Genomic DNA, 26,562 nt, shown 5'->3' on the forward strand with positions numbered 1-26,562 from the left:
TGCTCCAGTGTTTGACCACCCTCTCAGTTTACAAAAAAAAAAAAAAAAGTAAGAAAAGCGTTAGCTATATGCTATTAACAACTAGACATCCTGGTCCAGTGAAATCCCTGCTTTCCTACTTTTCTGGTTGCTGGCCAAATAGCAAGATGCTGTACAGACAGGAGCTTGTAGTCTTGAATGCTCAAGGCACAAGTTGTAAGTTGTTGCAGAATGAAGCCACACCCATCTCAGGCTGGTTTCTTAAAATGCAAACTTACTACTCTATATTTACAAAGACTTTTTGAAGGGGAGTGCTCTAGAAAGTGTCATTATACATGGAAGAAAAAGGTAAATGTGGAAAGGATAAAAGGATGTCAGGAAAGGCTGAGGGGAGTGTATTGTGGATGGGGTGAGAACTCAGCTGAAAAAGCGATGGAGTCCATTAGCCGATGCCAAAAGACTGGAAGGTCAAAGAGGTACTGTTATAATGCAGTGTCAAGCACTGCTCAAGTGTGTCTGTCTCTTGCCAGTGCTCTCCTATTAGAGTGGCATCTCTAGCATAGGTGGCTCAGGTAACTGTCATGTGGTCAGCTGGTCCCAGTAATGCATTTGCATCCTTTAACTGGCAGATTTAAACTGAGAACCTTTTGGAGGCTTACGTGTGTTTCTTTTAACACTGCATAGCTCCTGCTCTGGACAGCACTGGAACACTTTCATTTTCAGTTGCCTGTCTTGAAAAATTTTTTTGAGCAACTGTGCTATCAATCCTTTATTTCTCACTTTCATCACATGGTAGTGATTTAAAACAAAGGCTACATGTATGTAGACCAAAGATCTGAATATGTGCAAGGCAACTAAGAGGTAAATACAGCTCTGGAAATCGGGGCAGGTGTCATGAGTAGAAGAAAACAATCAGTTAATGTGTGTTCAAAATTAGAAGATATGAATGGTGCCTTTTATAAATAAACTGTTCCTGTATCATTTGAAATAGCAGAGAAGCAGTCAGGAGGAGAGAGGGCAGATGACAAATGATTCATTTGTTTGCCTCCTCCTTGAGATACTTTTCTTTGCCAGCTTGAGATAGCAGATGTCTTAAAGATTATGAATTCACAGGAAAATAATGCAAGACAATGGGCAGCCAAGACAGTATTCTGATAGTCTAAATATTTTGTTTCTTATATTTTATTGCCTGTTGGATCTCAAAATCTAGAAAAGCTCTTCTATCAGTGAATGACTTTGCTTACAAACGTTTTGGTTCAATGAGGCTTTCAATGAGGAGAAGCAAGTGGTTCTTCTGTATTTGGACTATAATTTGTTTTGTTCGCTGTGACTCAGCCTTTGGTTACAGGCAAGACAGCTGGGCATGGGGAAACATGAAGACTGATTGTCTGTTGTGCTATACATCAAATATAGTGCTTTCTGCAGAATTTTGTGATCACTGGTGAGAACAAATTTCAAAGGACGCTTGTCTTTTTTAACTGCATGAGGTCATAGAATCATAGACTGGTTTAGGTTGGAAGAGACCTTAAAGATCACCTAGTTCCAACCCCCCTGCCATGGGCAGGGACACCCTCCACTAGACCACGTTGCCCAAAGCCCCATCCAACGTGGCCTTGAACACTTCCAGGGATGGGGCCTCCACAACTTCTCTGGGCAACCTATTCCAGTGTCTCACCATCCTCATAGTGAAGAGTTTCTTCCTTATATCTAATCTAAATCTACCCTCCTTCAACTTAAAACCATTACCCCTTGTCCTATCATTCCATGCCCTTGTAAATAGTCCCTCACCAGCTTTCCTGTAGGCCCCTTTAGGTACTGGAAGGCTGCTATAAGGTCTTACCGGAGCCTTCTCTTTCAAAGTCGATCCAGAACAGCCTGTATTTTCAGCTTCAATAGCTTCTTGCCTTAATATGCTAATCTCTTCAGGGGTCACTAAGTCCCACCACCCAGGTCTGTATTGAAGATGCCAAAGAATACTTTAACCTGAGACTTGTTGCAATAAAACTTTTGCAACCCAAACAAACATGACAGTGTATTCTTTGCACTTTCTACATTGAGAACACTCTGCATTTAAAATACTGGAAACAGAATAAGATGTGAAGTAATTATTCTGACTCAGAAGGGGGGTATTTATATACTCCCACTTTAAGAAAAAAGTTAGATACAGTGGTGAATATTTTATCATTCATGTGGATCTCTATGCTAACTGAAGTGTAAACCAAAGCACTGACAGTTCTGCAGCGGCTGCCAATACTGTGTACTGTAAAAGAAGGGGCCATGTTTGCATAGTCACTCTGGGTTTCTCTGCAAGCAAACGTGTCACCATGAAGTGCTATGTTCTGTACCGGAGATGTGGTCTTCCTTTAGATAGACTCTGTGACTCTTGTCTTCCTCTATTTCCACAGACAAATTTGACTTTGTTCGCTAAGCTTTTTGGAGTTCAGAGGTCTTTTACATGCATACATATCCATTGCAAATTGATTTGCAAGAGCATGTTTAGTCTCACAGTGAAGGCCAAATGGTCATCAGATTTGTTGTCATCCTAGCTTCAGGTTAAACTTGATCTGTTGAAAAAGGAGATAAAGCAGTGCTGTGTTTGCTTTTGCCTGTTGCTACTGAGTCATCCCACCTTACCACACTCTTTTCTAAGCATAAATACTCTCTTTGTCTTTAGGAAAGGTTGTTTAAATTGGAGTTTCAGCTCAGGCTTCAGCAGTCTTAGTGGGTTTTAAGATATTGAACATTTGTGGACACTGCAAAATAATAAAACAAGATAAACGATCTAAGGGCAGACAAAGAAATGTAATTTACTAAAAAAGAAAAAAAAAAGACTGACTAAAGTAATAAGTTACTGACGGGGATATTTCTGTAAAAAAGTATGAATTACCTCAGAGGCAAATAAGTTATCAGATGTTGTGCATGGTTCAGCATCTATCTTCAAAGGCAAAGGATAATGAATTACGCAAAGCTTTACATATATTTATATTAGTCTTTCCTTGCAGTACAAAGATACCAAGTTTCTTTTGTGTGATGCTTGATTTAAAATTTTGTCTGAAATATGGAGTCCTAGATTTGCTTTTGTTATTTTTTCATCTTAGGTATTGATAGAGATTTCTTCTACGCTTAAATAAAGCATCCTGTATCACTGAATTTCCTTACTCTCCAGTTTTCAATAATGCAAGCAGCACACACTTTATAAGAACAGCCAGGGTTCATATTAGTTCTCAGGTGCTGCTTTTTGTGAAGATATTTAGACTAGTATTAGTGGATGATTTAATATTTACAGATGACTGTATGAGGATATAGTGTAGCTCACAGTAGGTCTGAAAGCAAACATGCTTCTGCTGTTCATAACATACAAAATAATTTTAGCCCTGAGGACAAATATGAACATTATCCTGGAAGTGGAAGTTTTCTATGGCTGCAGCTGTGCTGTGGGGATACGTGTGAACACAAGGCATGACTGAGAGGCAGCCAGGGGATGTGGGTTGAAATTCCTTGGTCATGCAAGGGCTGCCTATGAAAGCTGCATACTCCTGTTCCCCTTCTCCAAGCAGCATCAGAGATTAACCAGGAAAAGCTGCTCTTAAAGCAAGATGTTAGTGGATGTTTATACCTGAAGTGGTCTGGTACGGCACATAGTACAAGGGCTTTCAAAAATGTTGAACTCTTAGTACTGAGGGAGTCATTGACAGCTGTCTTCCCTAACAGTGTGTCTTGTTTCAATTGCTTTTGCGGTCGTGTGCTTTCCTGTGTCCCTTTCTACTGTATGTCAAGAAGCTCCCTTGGGTAAGACCAACTTCCAGAACTGTAGCTTCTTCAACATTTGAAGAGGTGTGTGATGGCACTGGAGTATGTACTTGGCCCTCTCTAAACAAATGCGAAAACTATATTGAGACATAGCAATGCTTCCGGTGACTGATGAAGAAATTAAAATGTTTGACTATTACATTTTCTGTAATATATATGAAAGTAAAGGTGAAGTCATGAATGATCAGCAGGCTGAGACGGCAACAAGGTTTTTAGAGGCTTACATGTGCATAGTACTTAAATGAGAAGCATTTTTATACAGGTTGTTCCAAACTGATGGAAAAGAATTGTACACCAATTGTGCATACCTGTGACACAGCTGGAATATAAGGTTAAACTGTCTTAGTCTGTATATTGAAAAATATTAAGGAATACAGAACAGAGAATATGTTGCTGGAAAATGATTTAGTAATTGTAAATCCTGTGGTTAATAAAGTGCAGGAGTATATTTGGAAAGTTGTGTGTATTTATGTTTTCATGCTTTAATAGTGGTTGCCTTTAGTTACGAGGAAGAAGTTACAGAAGAATGTTTAATTGTTTTGACATTTTTAAGCAGCATGATTGATACATAAAATCACACAGGCTCACTCCCACAGTTTTTCTGCCCTCATAAACATAGAGCGTATCTGCAAAAAATATCCAAGGGTCCTTGGGTTTTTTTATTGCTTTATTTCATTACTGTAAAGACAAAAATGCATACCTGCAGGATTTCAGGGTGGGTTTTTGTGGTCATGCAGGAAACAAAATATTAAGGGAGCGGTAAGAAAAAAGCTGGGGAAGTAGAGTATTGGATAGTTGTTAAGCACATAGGGACAAATTATTATATCACTTTGTACTGGTGTCTTTTCTTGAGGTTATAAGATGATCTGTGTTTTTGGTTTTCCATTTGTGCTGGAACAGCTCCCATTCCCTGCTGTCATGACTGAATCTGCCTTAACTTTGGGTGACTTTCCCTTTTTGCTTCTCAGAAAGCAAGTATTTGGAGGCCCTTTTCATCTCTTCCTTAATGTTGAGCAATTCCTCTTTTTTTCCTGTCTTCTTTTTTTATGCAGCTCAGGCTTATAACATAGTCCATCACGTAGTTTGTTGCTGTCTGCCTTGGATACTTATTTGCAATAACAGCTCTGTTAAAAATTAGACTGTGGAAGAGATTTTACAAAGTGCTTGAAAGATGTAGAAGCAGGGATCTTTTAGAGTGAACTTAACCTTTTAGGTGCCTAAATATCTAAGTATACTTGCAAATCTTTCCCATGTTACTACCATTTAATTATGTTGGTTATAACAAAATGAGGCCTCTGGGGCAGATAAATGGGAATCTCAGTACTGGAACCACTGGTTAGTCATTTGTGATAAATGCAGCAAAGGAGATCAAGTAGTGGCTAACAAGCTGTTGGAAGAGATGATAACTATTATTTGAGTGCTCTGGGTATTCTATATATAAAAATATATATCTTTTGACAGCAAGCCTTTTGATCATGTTAACTATTCTGCCAACAGTCCTGCCCAGTTCTAGGTGTTCTTCAGCAGTGAAATGACATGAAGGCATAGTCATAAGGGAGAAAAATGCTGCCTACATCCCAGTATCTGGAACATAAGTCAATGGAGATGGTATAATTTAAAAGTTCTGCCTGTAGTGCCTAGCAAGTTTTTTGTAATAAAACTTATGCTTTAAAAGAAATGGTAGTATGTCTGGCTTTTGTCTGTCTGGACTGTGTAGTGAAGTACAGATGCTTGAGATTGCCTGAGAGATAGAAAGTGCAATTAGATATGCTAATGAGCAAGTTTTTTCAGCTCTTGCTTCCAGCTTTATTGGCAATGCACTATTGTGGAATGGCATAGGAATTATTCAATGGTAGTTAATTCTTTTTGATGCAAGTCTTACCTGGAGAGTTTTACAGACCTTTAGGAATGCATTTCTATTTGGATAAGTGCTCTTAAGCAAGGCAAACCAGTGCTTGACAGATGGACTTGCACTAGAGTAGACAGTTCTTTGAGAAGCCGAGATGTGGTAGGAATTCTCTAATTTGCTTCTCAGCTTCTGCTTGGGATCTATCTACAGACCTGTGTAGGAACTCTTGTCAGAGTTGCTGAAAGATAGTGAAGTTGTGGAGGTGCAACTAAGGAGCTAAATTGTCCTGAAGAACTATTTCTTCTAAGAAGTGATGTACCAAAGATAAGCTCTGAAAGCCAGGGTGGGGGAATTAAGCTGAGCATGCCTGGAAGCAAAAAAGAAACTCTTAAGGGAGTTTAACATGAAGTAACTGGGATGCAGTATAATCTCAACAATGTAAAGTTCAATGCTTAAAACTAACTTTAGTAAGTGGAATCTAGTTCTGTGGTTTGCCAAGCCAAGTGCCATGCTCGTCTTTCTCCAGGACTGAAGAAAATGCGTTGCTCACCATGGGCAATTTGATTTGTTACTGTTGATATGTGGTGTTGGCCAACAACCAACCACAGAGGATTTTTTAACTGATGAGAACAACCAAGAAAATATGGGAAAATTTCTGTGGCATTCAGAGTTTCTCACCACCAAAAGCTAAAGAAGCTGCAGAGCTGGCTAGATGCAGCTATTGCAGAACACTTGCTTCCCCTCCTTCTCCATCATTGCCTGGGGTGACTTGTTCTGCCCTTGCACTGTAGATGTAGACTGGTGACTTCCCAAGACAGATAGCCTTTTGGTTTGTTCCTTTTTTTTCCATTTGTTGCTCAGTCTTGGAGGATAGTGATACACATCTAACCTGGCTGATACAGAAATACTTGTCCTGTGCTTGTGGAAAGAACTATCCCGTGTGGATACTGTGGCGCTGCTCATTTTTGAGGATGTTGTGGAACAGTGAGTGGTAATTTTCACTTTCATTACTGAGATACCTTTTGGGAAACCTACCTTCTGCTCAGCTGTCATAGAGCTAATGGTGCCTGGGGCTTCAGAGGGCCAGCAGCAGCAAGGATAATTGATTTATTTCAATTTATCATATTTACTTATTGCTCTTCTGAACATGTATTCCTGCACGCTTGTGCAACCCTCAAATAACAAAGTATAGTATAACATGCCCTTTAAAACGGCAGGTTATTTTGGATTATAGCATTTTCACGATGGTAGCTGAGAAATAATAATAATAAATCTTAACACGAGGAGTGCAATTGAGGGCTCCTCCTGGTGTTTTCCTTTTAGCAGAGCTGAAGGACAGGTAGTTGTATAACCTCGCATGCTGAGCTGATGCATGTCAGCAGCCCAGTGAGCAGCCCAGCCACGGCTCTGTTCTCTGCAACGTTTTGAAAATATCATGGCTTAATTGCCATGGGACACACATGCCTGAGTGTTTCTGCTCAAGTGACTATTTGTCTCTGTGTAAGTGTTGCAGAATCAGACCCGTTACACCAGACTGGGCGAGTCATTTTCCCAGTTTACCAGGGCATCTCCTAGCTTCACACGTTAGCTTCCTACAATTTAGGATTTGTTTGGGCTTGTGTTCCAAGACAAATTAAATGTAGTTTCCTAGATTTTAGGAACATGGCTGAACAGGAAAGCAAAGTGTCTGCTCTGTCTGTGGATGTGTTAATATTTTTGTTTAACTTTGTTGCCTTTAATGGCTTCAAAATGAATGTATGAATTATATAGATATTCTAGAGGAATACAAGATTCTAGGTATATAGATATTCTAGAGGAATACAAGATTCTAGGTTAAAAATCTGACTGATGTTCCAAGCACCCAGTATGAAAGAGAGTTTTGTTTTTGGTTAAGTGTTGTTGATTTATTGCATGTGTTCATTGTGTAATAGCTCTCATGAGTGCAGCAACCAGAAAATTGGTTGCTGTATTTTTTGCATCTTTCCAACATTTCTTGAGGCATTTGTTTAATGTATGTTGTTACCTGTTGGAGTGATAATAAAATCTTGACAATATTTTTTTTTTGCCCTGATAAGAGAGGCTTACTTGAAACTGATGTACCAGAGGTCAGAGTAAGACCTGCAATGTAATGTCATTACAGAGACTGAGAACCTGTCAAAAAGCACTGATACTCTGGTAGCTAAAAATGAAGTAGCACAGTTGTTGGCATTAAGAAAAAGGCATACTTTTAAAGCTCTTCTGGAAAATTTTTTTTTAGTTAAGTTGGAAAGAAGTCAGCTTCAAGACAGCAAGCTGGTAGTGCAAAGTTAATATTTTTGGAGATTGTTGTGTAGGAATCCATGTGGTTAGATCTAGATGCCTTTATTTATAAAGAGGAGAACACAAAGTAAACTGAATGTGCACAGTGGTTCCAAAAATTAGAGCTATTTGCTTTCATTTACTGTATGTTGTGAAGTGCTACTGTGCATAGGCAATTTAAGCAGTGTGAATTATGTGATGGAACGTAAGAGAAGTGGGAGAGATGCAGTTCATGTTTAGTTTTGGTTTATTCAAATGCTTTCTCCAGAGATCAATACAAAAAAGCAGCAAAGAGCAAAGTAGTTCACCACTGTCTCAAATCCTGGCTAAGGGGATAATATTTCGGGATTATCCCATGACAACATGAGATGTATGCAATGCGAATAGAAAGAGAAAAGGCCTTTTATGGGCCATTTGCAAATCTTGTTGTGTTTCTGCTCTTGCATGTTGGAACTTCATCTGCCATCCAAGAGAGAATATTTCAAGTTTGTGTATGTCTTTTTGTTCTTTAGAAAAGCTAATTTATTGCTATTGATATCTATTGCCTGCACTATTTCTTAAAGCTCCTTACACAGTCATTTTGTATGAATTGTATGCTAGCCAGAATAACAAACCTTTTTTGTAATGTATCCTTGCAAACCATCTTCCGAGTATGAGAAAAGAAGCCAACTATACAGACAAGTGCAAGATCTTGTGTTGAGTAATAGGCCCCCTCATGTCAGCAGGTGCTGATAGCTTAAGGGATGGTGGAGAACCCCGGTGCCAGGCAGTAGGACCTAGTGCATGTGGCAGTGAACCAAGTCCCAAAGCTGCGGATGACCAGAGCAAGCCACCCTGTTGAAATATGCCTTGGCCTACCCAGCATTACAGTGAGGACAGAAGCATTTGCTGCTCCTTGGAATGTACTGCTTGTGAAAGGCAGCACAACAAATTGTTATTGCTGAGAATGGGCAAGAGAATGGGTCATTTAGCAAAAGCTGGTGTAAAGACACCACTTGCTGCTGAGGACTATTTTTGCATCTCCGGAAGCAGGTGAGAGGCTGAGTGAGCTTGTCCAGTCTTTACTGGGACTGTGTAACTGTTTTTCAAGTACAGTTTAAAAAGCCTGTTTGAAACCCTGTCACCAACTTCCAGTTTTCGTCTTGTGATGGAGTGTTTTACCTGTAATGCTAATCCAAAATAATCATTTACACAATGACGTTTAAAAAATACAGGTACTAGAACTAGGAGCTTTGATGAACATACACATTTTCGGTTCTGCACGTGGTTGAGTTAATGTGTAGTTTAATACTATGTTTTACATTCCCCCCCTAAAAGGGTATAAAATATGCAGCCTGTATGGCCATGCCAGGTGTTCCTGTTGGAGTTTGGACTTGCTTTGTCTAATTTGCTGGTGATGATTTGGCTGCATTCTTGATGTTGCACTTGCAGAAGTTTCTACTCCTTTTATATGCAGTTTAAAACTTTCAGACTCCGGAAGAAAAAAAATTAGGTGGTGTATGGTTAAATCGTGCAAGTGTCTTTTGAGTTTATTTACAGTTACTTTTCTAGCATTTCCTTCTGCTTTGAGTTAGGCTTAAATAATGATCTCAGCTTCACTAGTATTTCAGTTCTGTCTGTCAAATGCACAAGCCTGGCTCCTGCTGGGGCATACAGAAATGCTCCACTTCTCAGTTAATTAACGGTTTTCTCCTAAAAGCATATGACCACTGGTACTATGTTGTTGCTGTAAGTTGCTTTCAGTAATTACTGCTGTTATGCAAGAGACTCATACACGATAAAAGGCCTGAATATTGCTGCATGTTTTTAACAAAAGAATGAATTCGTGTAACAATATGAGGTTTACTGTTATTCTAACGGTGCATACATGTTAAAATGTGATGGTGTAACAAAAACTTGTCTTCCAGGCTTGCAGGTTCCTCACAGAAAAATCTTGGTCATAAAATCCAGAGCAGCAGCCAGATGGCTGAAACCTGGAAGTGTTGCTGTGGTGTCTAGCAGGAGAAAACTTACTTCTTGGTAACAGTAGAACATTAACACACTTGGAGTAATATATTACTAGCAGTGATGGCAGATTGCATTGTGGCTTAACTGTGCTTAATGGAGTCCTGCAATCGCCATGATTTAGCTGTGCACATCAAAGCAGGGCACGTCCCAGTTCATCTGCTTGTAGGAAAACACAGCAGCTTTACATAACCCGTTTGGTTGAGTACTGAAAGCACCTCAGATATTCTGTCTCCCCCCACACCTCTCTGCAGTTTCTCTCTCTCTGGTATATTAATGTCAGAAATTAAAAACAAACCAAAACCAACCAACAACAAACCAAACCAAAAAAAAAAAAAAAAAACCCACTCCCCCACCCCTTAAAATATCCACACCCAGCGTACTTCTGTTTTCTGCTAGACAGGGAACAAACAAACCTCAGCAGGGTTTTTTTGTCATCCATTCAAAAGCATTCACCCTTCTAACAGCATGTGGGGGATGAGAGAGTTGGAATTGACATGTCACGTCCCAGGTCAGAAAAATACTGCCAAAATCTTCCAGGAAAAGAAAGAAATTGGAACTTGACAAGCCTGGTGCCTTTTAAGATCAGAATTGTATTTCTTCTAGTGGGCGCATATAAGATGGTGGAGTCCTTGTGTTGTGGAAGACAGTGACAGAATCCACATTAGAATTGAGTATGACCAAGACTTTATCTGAAGTCTCTTAACACTATCTTCAACGTACTTTTAAAATCAATTTTAAAAGTTAACATTTTTAATGCTGTTTGCTCTTAATTAGCTAACTTATCTTTCTCAAAAAAAAAAAGCATCTACTGGGAAGAATTTTTCTTGGAAGTAAGGTTGTAGCTCAACCTTTTTTTCAACACTTGCATTTTAATATACACAATTCAGTGATTTATGTTAAAAAAAAAAAAAAGTGATACAGTAACCATCTAGGCTGACAGTCCAAACCAGTTGTACCAGAACTCCATCAGTACCATTAAAATAAGTAACTTGCGACTTATAAGCATATACATCATCCCTTAGTTGTACAGTAGTTGCCTTTTGTCTTTTGGCACATTAAATTAAATTTAGAACTAGTTTCTAACTGAGTCATATCACAACCCAGCTTGTCAAAGAAGGAGACACTGTGCACTGGACCAGTTCCTTCCAGCTACAGATATAGCTTTGAAAGCTGGAAGGATGGGAAGTGCAACTGAGACTGATGGGCAGATGATGCTGCATGTGGGGAAATTTGAAGAAAAAGACACAAAACTTTTCCTCCAACTTGTCATTTTCCTCCTAATAGACTTGCCTGAAAGGGGCTTTTTTCCAAATGGTTTTACGAAGTTCAGTCACTTTGCATCTACTTGAAGGCTGGCCCAGTGGGTCTCAGTTTCCTTCTGTGGTTCACCTGAGCCTGCCCAGCAAGCCCGCAGTAGAGGGAAGTCCACGGAGCTGTAATGGGCTTCAGTGTGTTTGAAATTTTTTAGATGTGAGAGAAAAGTCTTTAGGCTCCTCAAGCTTCAAACCTTGACGTAGTCCCCAACCTAACCCATGCAATTTCCACACCAACACTCTTTTCTTAAAAAACAATAATAAAAGAAATCCAGGAACAATTGAGTTGTATTGTTTGAGCTGCAATGATATAGATAAATCTCTTTTTAAAACAGATCCAATTGCAAAACTGAGGGGCCTGGTTTTGAAGAGATTGTCAGTCATTTAGGTATACCTTTAGTCAGCAGGGAGAGGGATAGACATTTGCTCCATGGGTCTGTACTCTGAAGGTTGTTATTGACTATAGTTTTTTGAGTCTATAGAATAGTTGTAGCGTGTTACAAAATGGATTGCCGTACTTGTTAGTAGGTCGAGTTGATGGACCTTCTGTTAGTGAAGTTAGTGTGGTTTTCCCTGACAGGACAGGCTACAAAGACATTGGCATCAATGAAAAATAGGCTCTGTAGAAATCACCATATAACCCATTCACACATGCACACATTTGTATAAACATCTGTTTCATGACAGAGATTTTAAGTTTAAAAACAGTAGTTTGGATTTGAAAATTCCAGTTAATTTTGAAATAGTTACTTCCTATCTGTTCTGCTGCTGCTGCACTTTTCATCTAATCCTGCATTGTCAGTTTGTGACCTTTCCTGGGTCCGATGGCAGCATGTAAGTACCAGTGTGACTTGTGTGGCGTTGCCTCAGCTTTTGGTGCCCCTTACAAAGGTAAGTGTTGATTGCCAATGTGTTGTCATTGCCTCTTTCTTGTCTTCATTGCTAATGCTAGAGGGATGTTTAAATGTCTAGAAATCAAGCTCTCTCTTGCATGTGTACAACTGGAGGAAGCTCCTTTATGGTCGTCTGCTGTCACAGGCAACCACATCATTTTTTAGAACCTGATCAAACACCACTTTGAAACAAATTTGATTTGCACCCTCAAAGATTTGATTGTTTCTAAATATACGTTCATTTCTTTTTCCATTTGACCTAACTTCAGACCTTTTAAAGTTAGATGTTGAGATCTGATCCAGCCACACCAGTAGAAAAAGGCACCTCCAGAGAGTCATTCAGCTGATGTATTTTAGTTGTCTGTTTTACAGTGACACTAAATACCCTCTGGAGGTATTAGGTTCTCTCCACTCCTGAGTGATAGGCTCAGATTTAGACATCTGACTCAGGGACACCTACAATGAGGTAGGTGAATCTCAGGATAGAGACTGAATGGAGCTGGTTTAGCAAAGCCTGTTGTTTATACTGCTAAGCTACCAAGTTTTGTTCTGAGCAAAAGTGTTTGGGGAATGATCGGAGAAGCGGTTCACCTCTTGGGGTAGAGAGAACAGTAGCCTCAGGTGGGTTGAGCGGGAGGTGGCAATCGACAGGTGCAAATGAGGCAGCCAGCATTGCTCTGAAGCTGTGTCGTGACATAACACCTTTTACGATGCCTTCAAGGTCCGTTTTCTCTCCTCCCTTGCTAGATCTGCAGACACTTTCTAAGGGTTCAGTGCTGTGGTGGGTTGACCCTGGCTGGGGGCCAGGTGCCCACCAGAGCCGCTCTGTCACTGCCCTCCTTCACTAGATGGGAGAAAAGGCATAACGAAATGCTTGTAGGTCGAGATAAGGTCAGGGAGAGATCACTCACTAATTGTTGTCACGAGCAAAACAGACCGAACTTAGAGAGGGAATTCATCTAATTTATTACTAGGCAAAACAGAGTAGAGGAATGAGAAATAAAATCAACTCTTAAAACACCTCCCCCCACCCCTCCCATCTTCCCGGGCTCAACTTCACTCCCGGCTTCAACCTCCACCCCCTCCCAGTGGCACAGGGGGACGGGGAATGGGCGTTACGGTCAGTTCATCACATGTTGTTTCTGCCGCTTCTTCGTCCTCAGGGGGAGGACTCCTCTCATCGTTCCCCTGCTCCAGCATGGAGTCCCTCTCACAGGAGACAGTCCTTCACAAACTTCTGCAACGTGAGTCTTTCCCACGGGCTACAGTCCTTCACGAACTGCTCCAGCGTGGTCTCTTCCACGGGGTACAGACCTTCAGGAGCAGACTGCTCCAGTGTGGGTCCCCCACGGGGTCACAAGTCCTGCCAGCAAACCTGCTCTGGCGTGGGCTCCTCTCTCCACAGGTCCTGCCAGGAGCTTGCTCCAGCGTGGGCTTCCCACGGGCCACAGCCTCCTTCAGGTGCCTCCACCTGCTCTGGCGTGGGGTCCTCCACGGGCTGCAGGTGGAATCTCTACACCCCCTCATCCTTCCTCCATGGGCTGCAGGGGGACAGCCTGCTTCACCATGGCCTTCACCACGGGCTGCAGGGGGATCTCTGCTCCGGCGCCTGGAGCATGTCCTCCCCCTCCTTCTTCACTGACCTTGGTGTCTGCAGAGTTTCCTACATCTTCTCACTCCTCTCTCCGGCTGCAAAAGCTCTCTCTCTAACTTGTTTTTTTTTCTTCTTAAATATGTTATCACAGAGGCGCTGATTGGCTTGGCCTTGGCCAGCGGTGGGTCCGTCTTGGAGCCGGCTGGCATTGGCTCTGTCAGACACAGGGGAAGCTTCTAGCAGCTTCTCACAGAAGCCACCCCTGTAGCCCCCCCCGCTACCAAAACCTTGCCACGCAAACCCAACACAAGTGCCTTTGCCACAGCCCTTACGAGGAGCGGAGCGGAGTCAGACATACTCTGCGGCACAGTTGTTGAGGTCTTGGTGCCATCACTCAGATGCAACATGCTTTGCAGTCACTGGTTTGTTAGCTCCCTTGTACACACACGGCAAATTCTCTGTAGCTGCCTGGTTTTAAGAAGTGACTGCACAAACTAGGCACATGTTGGGTTTTTTTTTCCTTTGAGGTTTATTGTAACTATGTAAATTGGAGCCAGTGTTTTTTACAAGGGTGAGTGACATTATTTCTGTATGATAGCTTGTTCTGAATAAACTGTAGCTCAGTTAGTTCCCGACCTGCAGCTCATAGGCGTTTTGCCTTCAAGACATTTCTGATGTTGTGCCACAGCTACAGGGAATGAAAAAGCCGAGAACGGCAACCAGTGGGCAGAACACAGTGTGGTGCTGCCTGCAGCAGGTTACTTGCTACAAATTATTATACGTGGGCCAGCAGAAGTTCACCGATCCCTTTTTTTTTTTTTTCTTTTTCTTTTAAGCCTTTCAAAACCCAGTGAGGACTTCGCAGCACACATTTTCTGATTTTAAAGTACAGGGTTTATTACCTGCCTTTTCATCACACAGTAACTCCCCACTTGCAAGTGACTCAATTTATGCTGAAGTGTGGAGAAAAATGCAAAAAAACTCCTACAAAATATTTTCTTCGTCAATTTACAAGTAAGAAAAAATAGATATAGAAGGCATCTGCAGTCTTCATTGCAGAATTGCTGCCCTTTCTGGTTTAAAATTAACTTTATATCAATCGGTTAAATTACTTACATTTTAAAGTCACAGTGTGCCCTTTAGATCTCAGATGACTAGCAGATAAAGCATAGACTGTAATAATACTCTGCAATAAGTGGCAATATTAGCAAAAGGGGAAATGGCAAGAGAAGACCAAGACTTCGATGTTTCTGTCTAAACTGCTTGTTAGTTGTCCCAGTTGGTCTTTCTGGTTCTGACCGCCCTGCCTTTAGAGACTTTGTGCCAGTTGAGAAACAGACAAAAACATCAGTGATGCTGGGGTGGAAATACTGCATTTGCAAAACCAGAGTTTTTCTTTACTAACAGTTTTTGTATCTGCATGGCTTGGTTACTCTGACTTCTTTTCCTGTCAGCTCTGTTTTCCTAGAAAACTCGTACTGCTGTATTACCTAGGTTGCTGTAGTGTAAGGAAAAAACCAGATACCCCTTGGCTGTAGAGCTCTTCACACAACTTGTGCTCTGCTCAGGTGCTCCAGACATTAGCATGCACATGGGGTCCCACAGCACCCTCTCTGTAAAACCAAAGGGATTCACTGCTGGATCTGTTGTCTTGCATTACACCACAGAGAGGGTCTAGTTGGTACATGGAGTCTATGCCTCTTGTTGGCTTGCCACCCTCCACTTAGGTATTTCTCTAGAAAAAGATTTAGGAGGAGAGGAAGAGCAGTAAGACAACCATGAGACTAATGGAGACAAATGCAGGCTTTTGCTAGATGTTCCAGTAATAAAAAAAATTCATGGGGTGGGAAGGGGAAGGATTCATACAGTTCTATTATTAACATCCAGAATTGTGTTTATTTCTTACTCTCTTAGTAATCTTGAAAATATTCTCCCAGAGTCGCACAATATTGATTATTAAATAGGGTGGCAACTGACATCTGTCACATCAGGAGACATCAGCACATCGGTTGCTACTTGATGTTAGAAATCATAGTGGGAATGTTATCTTTAGGGAAAATAGCCAGCCTCTCTTGCCCAATCAAAGCAGCACTCAAAACGGAAGATATTTATTATATTTAAATTACTTTGAATGCAGCTGTGTAAAGTTGTCAATTTAGGACCATTTTAGTTTAGACGGTGAAGAACGAACAGTCATCTGTAGGTGGAAGAAAGAGCCAATTTGAGCGACTTTGGTTACATTGTATTAAGGTATTAATTTTAACATTCAAAAAGCTACCACTCATGCAGGATTGCAGTGGCTGCAAAAAATATTGTCAGAAAGCCAAATTCAATGGCTTCCCTTCTCCCTTTTTTCTCTAGTATCAATTAATAGATTAGGGAAAAAAAAACTTCTGTAACTTTTTATTACTGTTTGTCCTAGAGCAGTATTATCAAGAGATGTTGCAGGGGAATAAAATAATAGATTGACCATAAGATCTGTTTTTGTAATTTAATGACATATTAAGGCCATTCTTGGACAGTATTTGCACAACTGATTTTGGTGTGTATTGAGCATGTTTAACAGTTAAGAGAAATAGCATAAGAGACAGTACATATACTTGTGTAGAGTGTGCGTATATATGTTTGTGTGGATACATGTATATAAATAATATGACATGATATGGTTTATACATTGCACATCTTCTAGAGAAGAGGGACTAATCAGTGAATCTTGTGTTTTGAATGATTTCTCTCTTCCTACCTTCTCCTCCTCCACCACATCCCAACATGGTCATGATTCATGTCAGTAAGTTGTCCTTCAGCTAATAGAGGCTGAGCAGCAAGCTTTGGCAACTTAATTTTGGGAAGTTCTCTGCTCTGCTCTGCTACAAATCATACAACTGTAATTATATGTAAGCCAGCAGATCTGGCAAACAAAGCTCTGGAACTGAATCTTATAATTTATCTTTTGGTCTTAAAACTGTGATAGCAAAAGGGTCAAGTAGGGGTAAGTGTAAGGGTAATACTCTTATTCAGAGCTATAAATTCAAGCCTCTCTCCAGTCATGCATCCAAAGATACACCCTTGTACCAGCTTCTCATGGGAACCTGGACATCCAAGATAGAGAGAAATGGCTGGTAACATCATTTCCAGTGGCTGGTTCATTATCAAAATTAGCCTGTCTTAACCACACTAACCCAATGGCACACCTGGCTTTGGGGGTCCTTTGGGATGGGTTTTCCTTCTGTTTTCTTTAATCTAATAATAGCGCATAAATATGGACCTTACAAATATGTGTGCACACATACATATATATCTGTAAGTGTATATATATGTAAAAGAATATATATTTTAAAAGATTAGTGAGATATTTATACAGCTGTGAAAGAATTATGGAGAAAAAGATACAGGACAAAATAATCAGTTGAGATTTCCATATAAGCAAAAGCCACAAGGTTTTGGATCCCTTTCCCACCCCTCCAATTTCTGGATTTGCCTATACTGTGTGTATAGAGCATTAGCCTAAATAGAATTGTAGCAAATACACCTGGAAAGAACCTCTGGGTAACGTTTGTCCATCTTGTCACTAGGAAGCACAATCTCTTCGTTAATTTTTGACTCTTGAATAATATTACAGAAAGGAAAAAATCCCCCCAATTTATTTTCATTTATTAATTGCATTGAATTATAAAAACAGTTGAAAGAAATAATATGCACCAGAAATCTTTTCTCCACCTTCTTTTTGTAAATTAATTCTAGGCAGATATACTAAGCATTTCAAACATTCAGATTCTTTCAATAGTGCTCAAAGAATGTTTCATCTTTAATAATTTCCCCTGGCTTGTGTTTGGCATAGAATTTTGTTTTCATTTTACAATTTCCCTGTTTCCTTCATTTCCACCAGGAGAGAGAAACAGAAGAAGAAGATGTCAGGTGGCCTTCAGTTATATGCCTCAAAATGAAGATGAACTGGAATTAAAAGTTGGTGACATCATTGAAGTTGTGGGAGAGGTGAGCAGATCTTTAATGAAATATACACACATGCAGTTCTGACATATCTTGTGCACGCTAAGCTCTTAGATACAGTGAGTTTTAAGACAGAATTGAAACCAGACGTTTTTCTTCTCTGGTATACTGACGTGTCTGGTTTGGGTTACTGTTGGGGGTGAGAGGATGTGGTTGTTTGCTTATGGATTTCATGAGGAGTTTTTTTCCTGTAGCACTTCTGCTGGTTTTACTCAATCAGTTGATGCTTCTGAGTTCTGTTGAGGTAAAAAGCTCCAAGTTTGTGCTACAGGGCTGTTGAGTTTGTATCTCTGAAGAACCAAGATTATAGCAGAAAAAGCTCTTCCCAATTTTAGTAAGCCAGCCACAGGGAAGAAATATCTTTACAGAGTTAAACATATTTAAGAAATTTACTTGAAGCCCTCTGGAGTTCAGCCATGACATTCACCTTTTGTCATCTTTGCCTGAAAATTTTAACAATTTCATTTTAGTCTAATCAATTTTTTTTTTAAAAAAAAAAAGCCCCAACAAATTCTTTACAGACTCAAGATGCACTTACTTTGGGTGGAAATGGATGTGGAAAATGAATGCACATCTCTTAGATGGACTGGGAACAAATCACAAAAGCTTGGACAGAGATACGGAAATTTCTTTGCATGGGTGAAATCTGGTTGCAGGATCAAGGAATGCTGTTCACTCCCAATACCTTCAGTTTTGTTCCATTAGAGTTTTTAGAAATATCTTCTCAAGCTTAATAGCATGATGACCAAAACTCAAAATGCCAACATGAAGCATTTAAGTAGAATGCATTCAAACACATTTAGTCTTTATTTACTTAGCTGTAAAAAGATCTAAGACCTTAGTCTGTTCAAGCAGCCAATAAAAGGTATGTTTCAGCTTGTATAATTTATTTGTAGGATTTTTTCCCTGTGACTCAGCAGCTGATAAGTCAACATTCATTTTCTTGTCACGGATATATGATTAGTTTTCTTTTTCCTGAATCTGTCACTTAAGAAATCAGTTCTAAAAGAATATAAATTCTACTGCAATCTACATGACATCCAGTGTTTTCTCACAAGAGATTAAATTCTCACATCTGAATGTAAGAAGCTTAGTGATCACTGCTTTTCCTTTAACCTAGCTGCACATGCCAGCTCTGCACATCAGAATCAGGCGTGATGTGTCACTTAACTAACCTTATTCTGTCTGTGAGCAGAATTGTAATGGGGGATGTCAAGGTTGTAAGATATTAAAGGTATTTTGAAGACAATGTAAACCCAATGTTATAATGAGCTTCATGGCAGCACATGAGCTGTTTTCATTGTGCAATTTGAAGTATATTTGACCTCACATGGCCACGCAAATATCTTTGTCATTTGCCCTACTTAAAACTTTTAAGTCTGTGTCTTTCAAGAGTAAAGTGATGGAATAAAACCCCTTCCTAGTATCCAGCCAACAAATTAACTCTACTGAATGAATTGTATGATTAAATAATTTAGATGAGACACTAGACTTCTCTTATGAAATACATTTCTTGTCTTCATATAAATTTGAACAATTTAATTATAAATAACAGATTTACTTAAATCCAAATGAGACTGAAAATGTTTGCATTAAAATTCAAAGATGTAGAACTATGGAAGTGAAACATTCCTGTACTTGCATGTGTGTGCTTATAGCTAAGGGCATGTTTTTTGAAACCCACTTGGATTGCCGATTACAGACTTAAACTCATAATTGTACCTTGAATTGCTACTGTTGAAGAAAGCATTGACAACTTGCTGATTCTAAGGTTTAAGAAAATATATTGTCTAGGGCTGCCTTTTTGATTGGCAGTCCTAAAGAAAGTCATACTGGAATTAGTTTTACTGTAGTGTGGAAGAGGATTGCTCATGGCTGTGCCCACTTTGACCTTACGAAATACCCTGTTCTGTCAGCTACTGAAACATAAGCTCTGCCTCAGGCAGCATCTGGTGCATTCATGCGATCCAGGACATTGTCTAACTCTTCTGGGTGGAACTAGATCAGCTGGTGGAAGAGGGAAAATAAAAGAATTTAGAGAAAAAATTCTCAGCACTTCAGGAAGTGTTGTTGTATGACCTTTATTTTCCATCATGGTTGATACAAAGCAGTTGATGTTGAATACTTGCTGTTACTACTTCCTCTTCTGCCCTTATCACAGTAGTGTTAATTCCTCGAAAACATAGGGCAGAATTTTTCTTTTAAAACAGGAACTTGATCTGAGGTAGAAAGCTGCACCAACCAATGTACTGATTTCATTGTTTATCCGACTGCTTGTAGGTAATGCTGCATAAAGAGTCATTGCATTGAAATAGGATTGACAGTGTTTATATCATTATACAATGCTCCTTATTTCAAATGATAAATGCTTCATGTAAAGGACTTAATATTTAAAAAATATGACTTCCTCAGTTGTGAAAATGGAGATTATTTTTTTTGCAAGGACCAAAGTCATGCTGTGTTATTATTGTACAAAAAAACCCCTCCCACATAAGCGACAATTGGAGGCAATTTTTGCAAAATATTAATTTTGTTTATCAAGATGAAAAACTGGATGATAGCATCTTCAGCATTATTTACAGTGGTTCAGTGGCTAATTGGAACATTAATGGTCATTCACTTTCCATTTCCAGTTGCTCCTTTCTCTTACCCCATCTTTTTATTCATGAGTAGAAGCTCTTAGATTCCCACAGCTAGTATTTTATTGTAGCCTCCTAAGAAAGTTGCATCAGTTGAATTAATTATTTTTAAATTGACTTAGGTTAATATATTCAAATCTCTGTGGATTTCTGTTTAGTTGGAAATAAATCGATTCTTAACTGCCTTATGGCAAACTAAAATGGATATTGTTTAGATAAAAATACTGTCTGTATATCTTGATGCAGGTATTTAGGAAAAAATATGTTTAAAATGTTACTTATGGCTGACAACTCATTAAACTTTTCCTGTTGCAAAGAAAATCTGGTTCCTGTTGTACTGTGCTAATTTGGCTGCATCCTTAAAGAAATGGGTTCTGCTCCTCTTCAAACCCCTTGAAGGTCACTGCTTCCAGCAGAGGGTTGGCAGAAGGGAATGCCAGTCTTCTCCTCGGCTGCTTCCATCAGTGCCTAAGCATGTTTCCCCAGAACCCCAGTTATGCTGATATCCTGTGATGACATGCTGAGGATGAGGATGTCTTCCATTCTCCCACCTCTGCTTCAGGGTGCTAACCAACACCTGAGTGTACTAACATCTAGAGCTGCCTTCTTCCTGGTGCAAACGGATTGCATAAAGTACTTTTTGAAAGGGTTTTTATGTCTGTCGTAGTGGTAGGTACTATTGGAAATTCCTGTTGTGGCAGATGTGGTTTAGGGCTGTGCACTGGACTGAAACAACAGCAACATCAAGTGTGAGTTTTTGAGATGCTAGGTTTGTCACCAGATAGATATCCTTGGAGGCTGTATATGTTCAGAACTCGTAGTTCCTTCCTATTTGTTCTAAATAGTTAGAAATTAATTATAATAAGATCAAACATTCATCACAATAGATAAAAATGCTTGTTGTTAAACTAGAGGTTTCCATAACTACACAGACACTGATACCCATGAGACATTAATTAACAGACTTAAATTAAAAGTGCATTTGAAACTAACAAGAGAAGCATTTTCATCACTGTTTATGTTCACATTTATTATGTGACTGATAGCTTTTTGCTTGTCATTTTCCTAGCTCATTAGCTATCACTCTAATTACAGTTGTCCCAAAATACAACTGTAACTAATTGTCTTATTAAATGCAGATATCTGAATTCCAATTATGTTTCACCCTTAGACTTTCATGGGATGCCAGACAATTAACCTGTAGCATCAGAATAAGGACATTTGGCATGTCATTCAACAGTTCTGAGCCTGCTTTCATTTGGGATTAGCCTGTCACCGTGCTGCTATATACCTTGTGGCCTCATCCTGCTGAGAAGTCAGCTTGTTGGCAATGTGTACTGCATGGAGTTCAGCTCAGTCTTTGACTGAGACATGCTGTAATACCACTGGGCTTATTCTTTGACTTTTAGTTAACATGGCCATATATTGTTACATGATCAAATCTTATAAGTAACTCATTTGAAATTATAAAAATGTAGACTGAATTTTTGCTCCTTTTGGGCAAGGTTGGTGCGTTGGGGGTTTTTGTTGTTGTTATGAGATAAAGCGGTTCAACCCCTTTCCAAGAACAGGATAAACACTGGGGATTGAGCTGGACTTTCCTTACAGTAACTGATTTTGACAGCTGTAGAGTTGAAAGGGGACTATTTAATAGTGGAAAGGGGATGGTCTCTGCCACAAGTACAGAACTGTATAATACTGCAAGAAAACAGCTGGGAACGAATCCTGGGGTTCCACATCCCTCAGTTACTTTTCTGTGAAATCCTGTGGTAAGATGTTTTTCCTGATCCTCTTCCAACAGGTGGTTCACAAGGACTTCTATGACTACTGCTTGTTTGGTTAATTCATGTGGTAGGAGGCTTTTTTGTGAAAATAAAGGTGCAAATCCCTCTGACTCTTTATAGGGTCATTTCAGTTCTATGTGATTGCTTTCTTTGTCCCTCAGTTTCTTACTTAGAAGATGATAAAAAAACGCAAACCACAAAAAAAATGAAATTATTTTTTTACAATTTTGACATTGTAAAATAGAGAACTCTGAAGCTGAAAAGATCCCCTATACAAGGTACTTCTGTGGTTTTTAATTCTTCCCTTCTGTACCAGAGTTATCAAACAGCTTCCAGATGTGCTGTAGCAGAAGCCTAAGGGCTGGTTGACGTCTCATGGGGATGTATCTCTGAATGCACTCCCAGAACAAGCCATCAAGTGGCACTGTAGGCACCATCTTCTGTTGAGGTCTTGTTTCCAAAATTTCTTTTCCCATTGGCAGTGAATATGATTTGTTTGTTTTGCCTCTTGGGAATCTATGTTTTTAATTTCCTTTAAGCATAGGATTGCTTTTGTCCTTCAAGTTCAAGGTCTTCCTTCAGAATTTATAAAATAAGGAAGGTTTTTTCCTCTGCTTTTTGGGCTCTAGTTCTCCCTAAGCAAAAGAAAATTGGTTGACCTTGGGCTTCTCTCCTTCCTGCTGCCTGTCTCTGGCATTGTTTTTATTCCTGGGACTGTGTTTCAGTTTTAACAGCCCGGAAAGACTCTGTTGTGATCCAGGGAGACTTTCTTCCACCTGAAACCTTTCCTGACTCAAAGCCTCCCTCGTTTGCCCTAGCTGAGCTGTAAGTAGTCTGGCAGCCTAACAGGCAAAGCTGCAGGCTGTAGAAAAGCTTGTGGAACAGGCGGATACTGCAGTTTATTGGAAACACACTTTAGGTCAGTGATTCCAAAGAGCTGAATATTTTAATCGTTTAACAACTTCAGCCTATTAATTACGTAGCGAGGTGTAAGCAAGAAGCTGTGGCAGGCCTAGATATTCTGGCAAGCAACCGCTGGTAGTTGGCCTCAGCAATTCCTGTTCTTTTTGGGTATACCATCCTGGAGTTACAGGGATGGCCGCCCAGTTCCCTCAAGGGAAGGTGCTTCTAGGCTCGTAACAAGAAGGCTTATTGCGCAGCAGGTCAGGCTGATGCTCCTTCTGACACTTCTTTCTTTAAAGGGTGATGTTGCAGATTGTATTGGCCATGAAGAGAAAAACCTAAAGAAAATAAAAAGTAATGTTTCCTCACTTTTGGAATATCTTAATCTTGTAGTCCTAGTGACCTACTGAAGTGGTTTTGTTTTCTTTGGTTGCTTTACAGTTACAGGATAAAACTGCCTTCCCAGTCTGAAATAGAACTATTATGTTTGCCTGAAGGCTTGAAGTGCTGTCATATTCTTTTCCTTTTTGTGTGTGTGTACTTTAAACATGGAAATAGGCTGATTTCAATATTTTTGATGATTTCTAAGCAGCTTTAAGTCCTAGCATCTGTATACCCTTTTGAGAACTTATTGTTTGTGTGTTGAATGTCTCACACATATAATTCTCTGTGTTGTTTTCTTGTCTGTCTACTTCCATGGTATCTATTTTGAGCACTTCATTATTATTTCTTATTTATATTATTATTTGTAAGTCAAATTAACTATTAACAACCTCTTACTGTCTTTCCGCTCTGTGTTGCTAATGTGTGCTGGGATCTCACAATTTGAATACTCACCTTCTAACAAAGGAAGACAGTATAATTTGAGTTATTTTAATCTGTATTTGGTTTATAGTTTCCCAAAACTTCATTTACATGGCTCTACTGATTAAGACAATTAAAAACATAGTACAATTATTCTTTCTTCACTGAAAATGTAAAAAAGAAAAATCCAAACCACAGTGATATTGGAAGAACATTTGCATGTTGCATAACTATTATATAGATTAAATTTTCCTTTAAATCCCAAAGGCAAGGCTTCTTAATGGGATGCTTCTCTCTAGAAGTGATGGACCATTCTCTGGCGATACTGCAGTTCGTATCTCATTCAGTCACATCCAGGGGTTGGACTGCATATAGCTGTCTGCTATTGCATCTGTCCCTGCCCCACGCATGGCATTGACTGAGTTGCAGTTGGGTGCATGTGTTGTTACCTCCCTAAATATATGAAGAGGAGTAATGAAGTGTCTTCAGTCACTTTCCTGTATATTGTTGCTCTTCAAATGTGGTGTGACAGCAGTACTGGCAGCCTAGGGGCTTGGCAAGATAAGGACATGCCATGTCTTCTGAAAGGCAGTGAACAGACATAACACATTGAAAACACGTCTTGAAAATACCTCTAGCTGTAGCTGCTTCAATTTGGCAGACTGGAAAGATTCTTTTACTAACTTAAAACCAAAAACTTTGTATTCAGGCTGAACTTACATTTGGTGTGTATGATATTATGAATAGTAGAACTTCTTTTCTGGCATAGGGACATGAAGTACTGAATTAAATCCTCCTTTTTTTAGATTGTTTGCTTCACCACATGAATGCTGGGCATAAATCAGTACCTAGATGTATAAATTGTGAAAGCACTTTGTTGTAATAGTATAGTAACAAATTTTACTGAGTGCTCATACCTCCAGATGGATTACCCCCATGAATAATGGATTTTCATTTGTAAGGTTTTATTGGCTGGAAATTATTGTGACATTTCAAACCATATGCCCCAATTTTGGATAACTAAATCCTGGGGGTATTGTAGTGTCTTCTTTATTGTATGGATTAATCTCTAGCTGGTCTGTTTTGAGGCTATAAAGGTATGTAGCATGTAGCTATAGTGTTTAAAAATACTGAAAGCTTTTGATGTTTTTGATGAAAATTTCCTAATAAATCTTTGGGAGGCCCAGTTTGACCTGAACCTCTGATGTCTTGATAACATAATTCTGTATTTTCTTATGGAAAAAACCCTGTAGTTTGGGTTAGATTTTTCTGAATTTGTAAAATTATTGAATATGACATGGTATTTTCAGATAATTCATTCTTGTATCAGCTGGAAAACCTACAGTAAGCCAGTGAATGCTGTGAGTATATTCACATCCAATTTAGATTTACCTGTCTAAAGATATTTGTATATGTGTATTTCCATGCACGTACATAGAGATCTGTACATAAACGCGCCACATAAAGAGTGCTAATGTTAACTTATGTTACCCTGTAAGAAGTAAGCAGGAGAAAAGATGGAACTGAGTGATATTGGTCACCTTATTTCTGTCAAGTAATCTTAGCATCTTCCAAAGCAGGGATCTTGGCAACTGTGTAATTCCCCCATGATTAATCTTCTGGTCAATCAGCTAATGCAGTTACGGTTTAATGTTTAACTCTAATCAATAGAGCCAACTGGGAACAGTGCATTAGAAAAATTGAAATATTTTATAGCTCAGTCTTGGCCTTGTTGTGTATTTTCTATATAATGATATAGCATATATAGGTATTTAGAGATATAATTTGTAGAGTCTACGAAGTGTTGTGTGTGTCCTGCAGTTTCAGTTTTCCATATGGTTTTTAGTTTGTCTGGAGAGAAGAAGAGCAAATATTACCTTTTACAGACTTTGATACTATCATGCGAAAAACCCACACTCCACTGAAGTGATTGAGTGATTTGTATGTATTCCATCCTCTGAAGTAGCAGCAAGATAATAGCCATTATTCCCAGAATTGTGCTTGACCTCACTAATACCACTGATGCTTTCGAGGAAAAAAAAAATACAAAAAGTTTTGTCATGGGCAGGTACTGAGATGAAATGAAATCTAATCTAATCTAATCTAATCTGTGCTGGTCTGAACTGCTTTCAAATTAAAACAAAAAAATGAACCCAGGAGGACAAGAAATGTAGTAAAAAGGATGAGGATGGAGAGAAAGCACAGAAGGCACTCCTGAACTAACAGTTTGCTTTGTAGTAAAATTGTACGTGTGGCTAAGTTGAAAAAAATTCAACCATTCCTCTATAGTTTGAGGAAATATTTGCTTGTTTTATTAAGAGATTTGTTTTCTAAGAACTTGAGATTTTCATGGATAAGTGATATAAACCAGACTTTTTTTCTATAATAATTAACTAGTACCATTTAAGATGTGGGGCTGGTTTTTTAGCAGTAAATGTGAAACACCCTCAACTTGTAAAGTTAACTTTCTATTTTCTATTTTTCTATTTTGTTGGGGGGCAGGAAAGAGATGGGTCAAACATTATTGGAGACTGATGTGTCACAGACTGACACTGTCCTCCTCTGTCATTTTCTTGGTGAATGAACAGTGTCTGACAGATGAAAAATATTTATCTGTCAAGGGTGTGTTTAGCTGATGCATATAATAAGTCATTTCTTGCTGTGCCATTATAACCTAAAGG

At 39.3% G+C, this 26,562-nt stretch overlaps 1 protein-coding gene across 6 annotated transcripts in view; it reads left to right on the forward strand.

Moving 5' to 3' along the window:
• SH3KBP1 (SH3 domain containing kinase binding protein 1) overlaps window positions 1–26,562 on the forward strand; it is a 235,511-nt gene that overhangs the window by 102,140 nt on the left and 106,809 nt on the right. For 4 of the 6 annotated variants that reach the window (XM_054821679.1, XM_054821688.1, XM_054821732.1 and 1 more), the window contains exon 4: window positions 17,630–17,736. In XM_054821679.1, coding sequence (XP_054677654.1) covers window positions 17,630–17,736 — 107 coding nt within the window. Of the gene's footprint in view, window positions 1–17,627; window positions 17,737–26,562 lie in introns of all 6 variants that reach the window. The other 2 variants (XM_054821714.1, XM_054821706.1) reach the window with 1 other exon arrangement.

The sequence above is a fragment of the Grus americana genome, chromosome 1 (genome assembly GCF_028858705.1).
Source record: "Grus americana isolate bGruAme1 chromosome 1, bGruAme1.mat, whole genome shotgun sequence".
In the NCBI taxonomy this organism is placed as follows: domain Eukaryota; kingdom Metazoa; phylum Chordata; class Aves; order Gruiformes; family Gruidae; genus Grus; species Grus americana.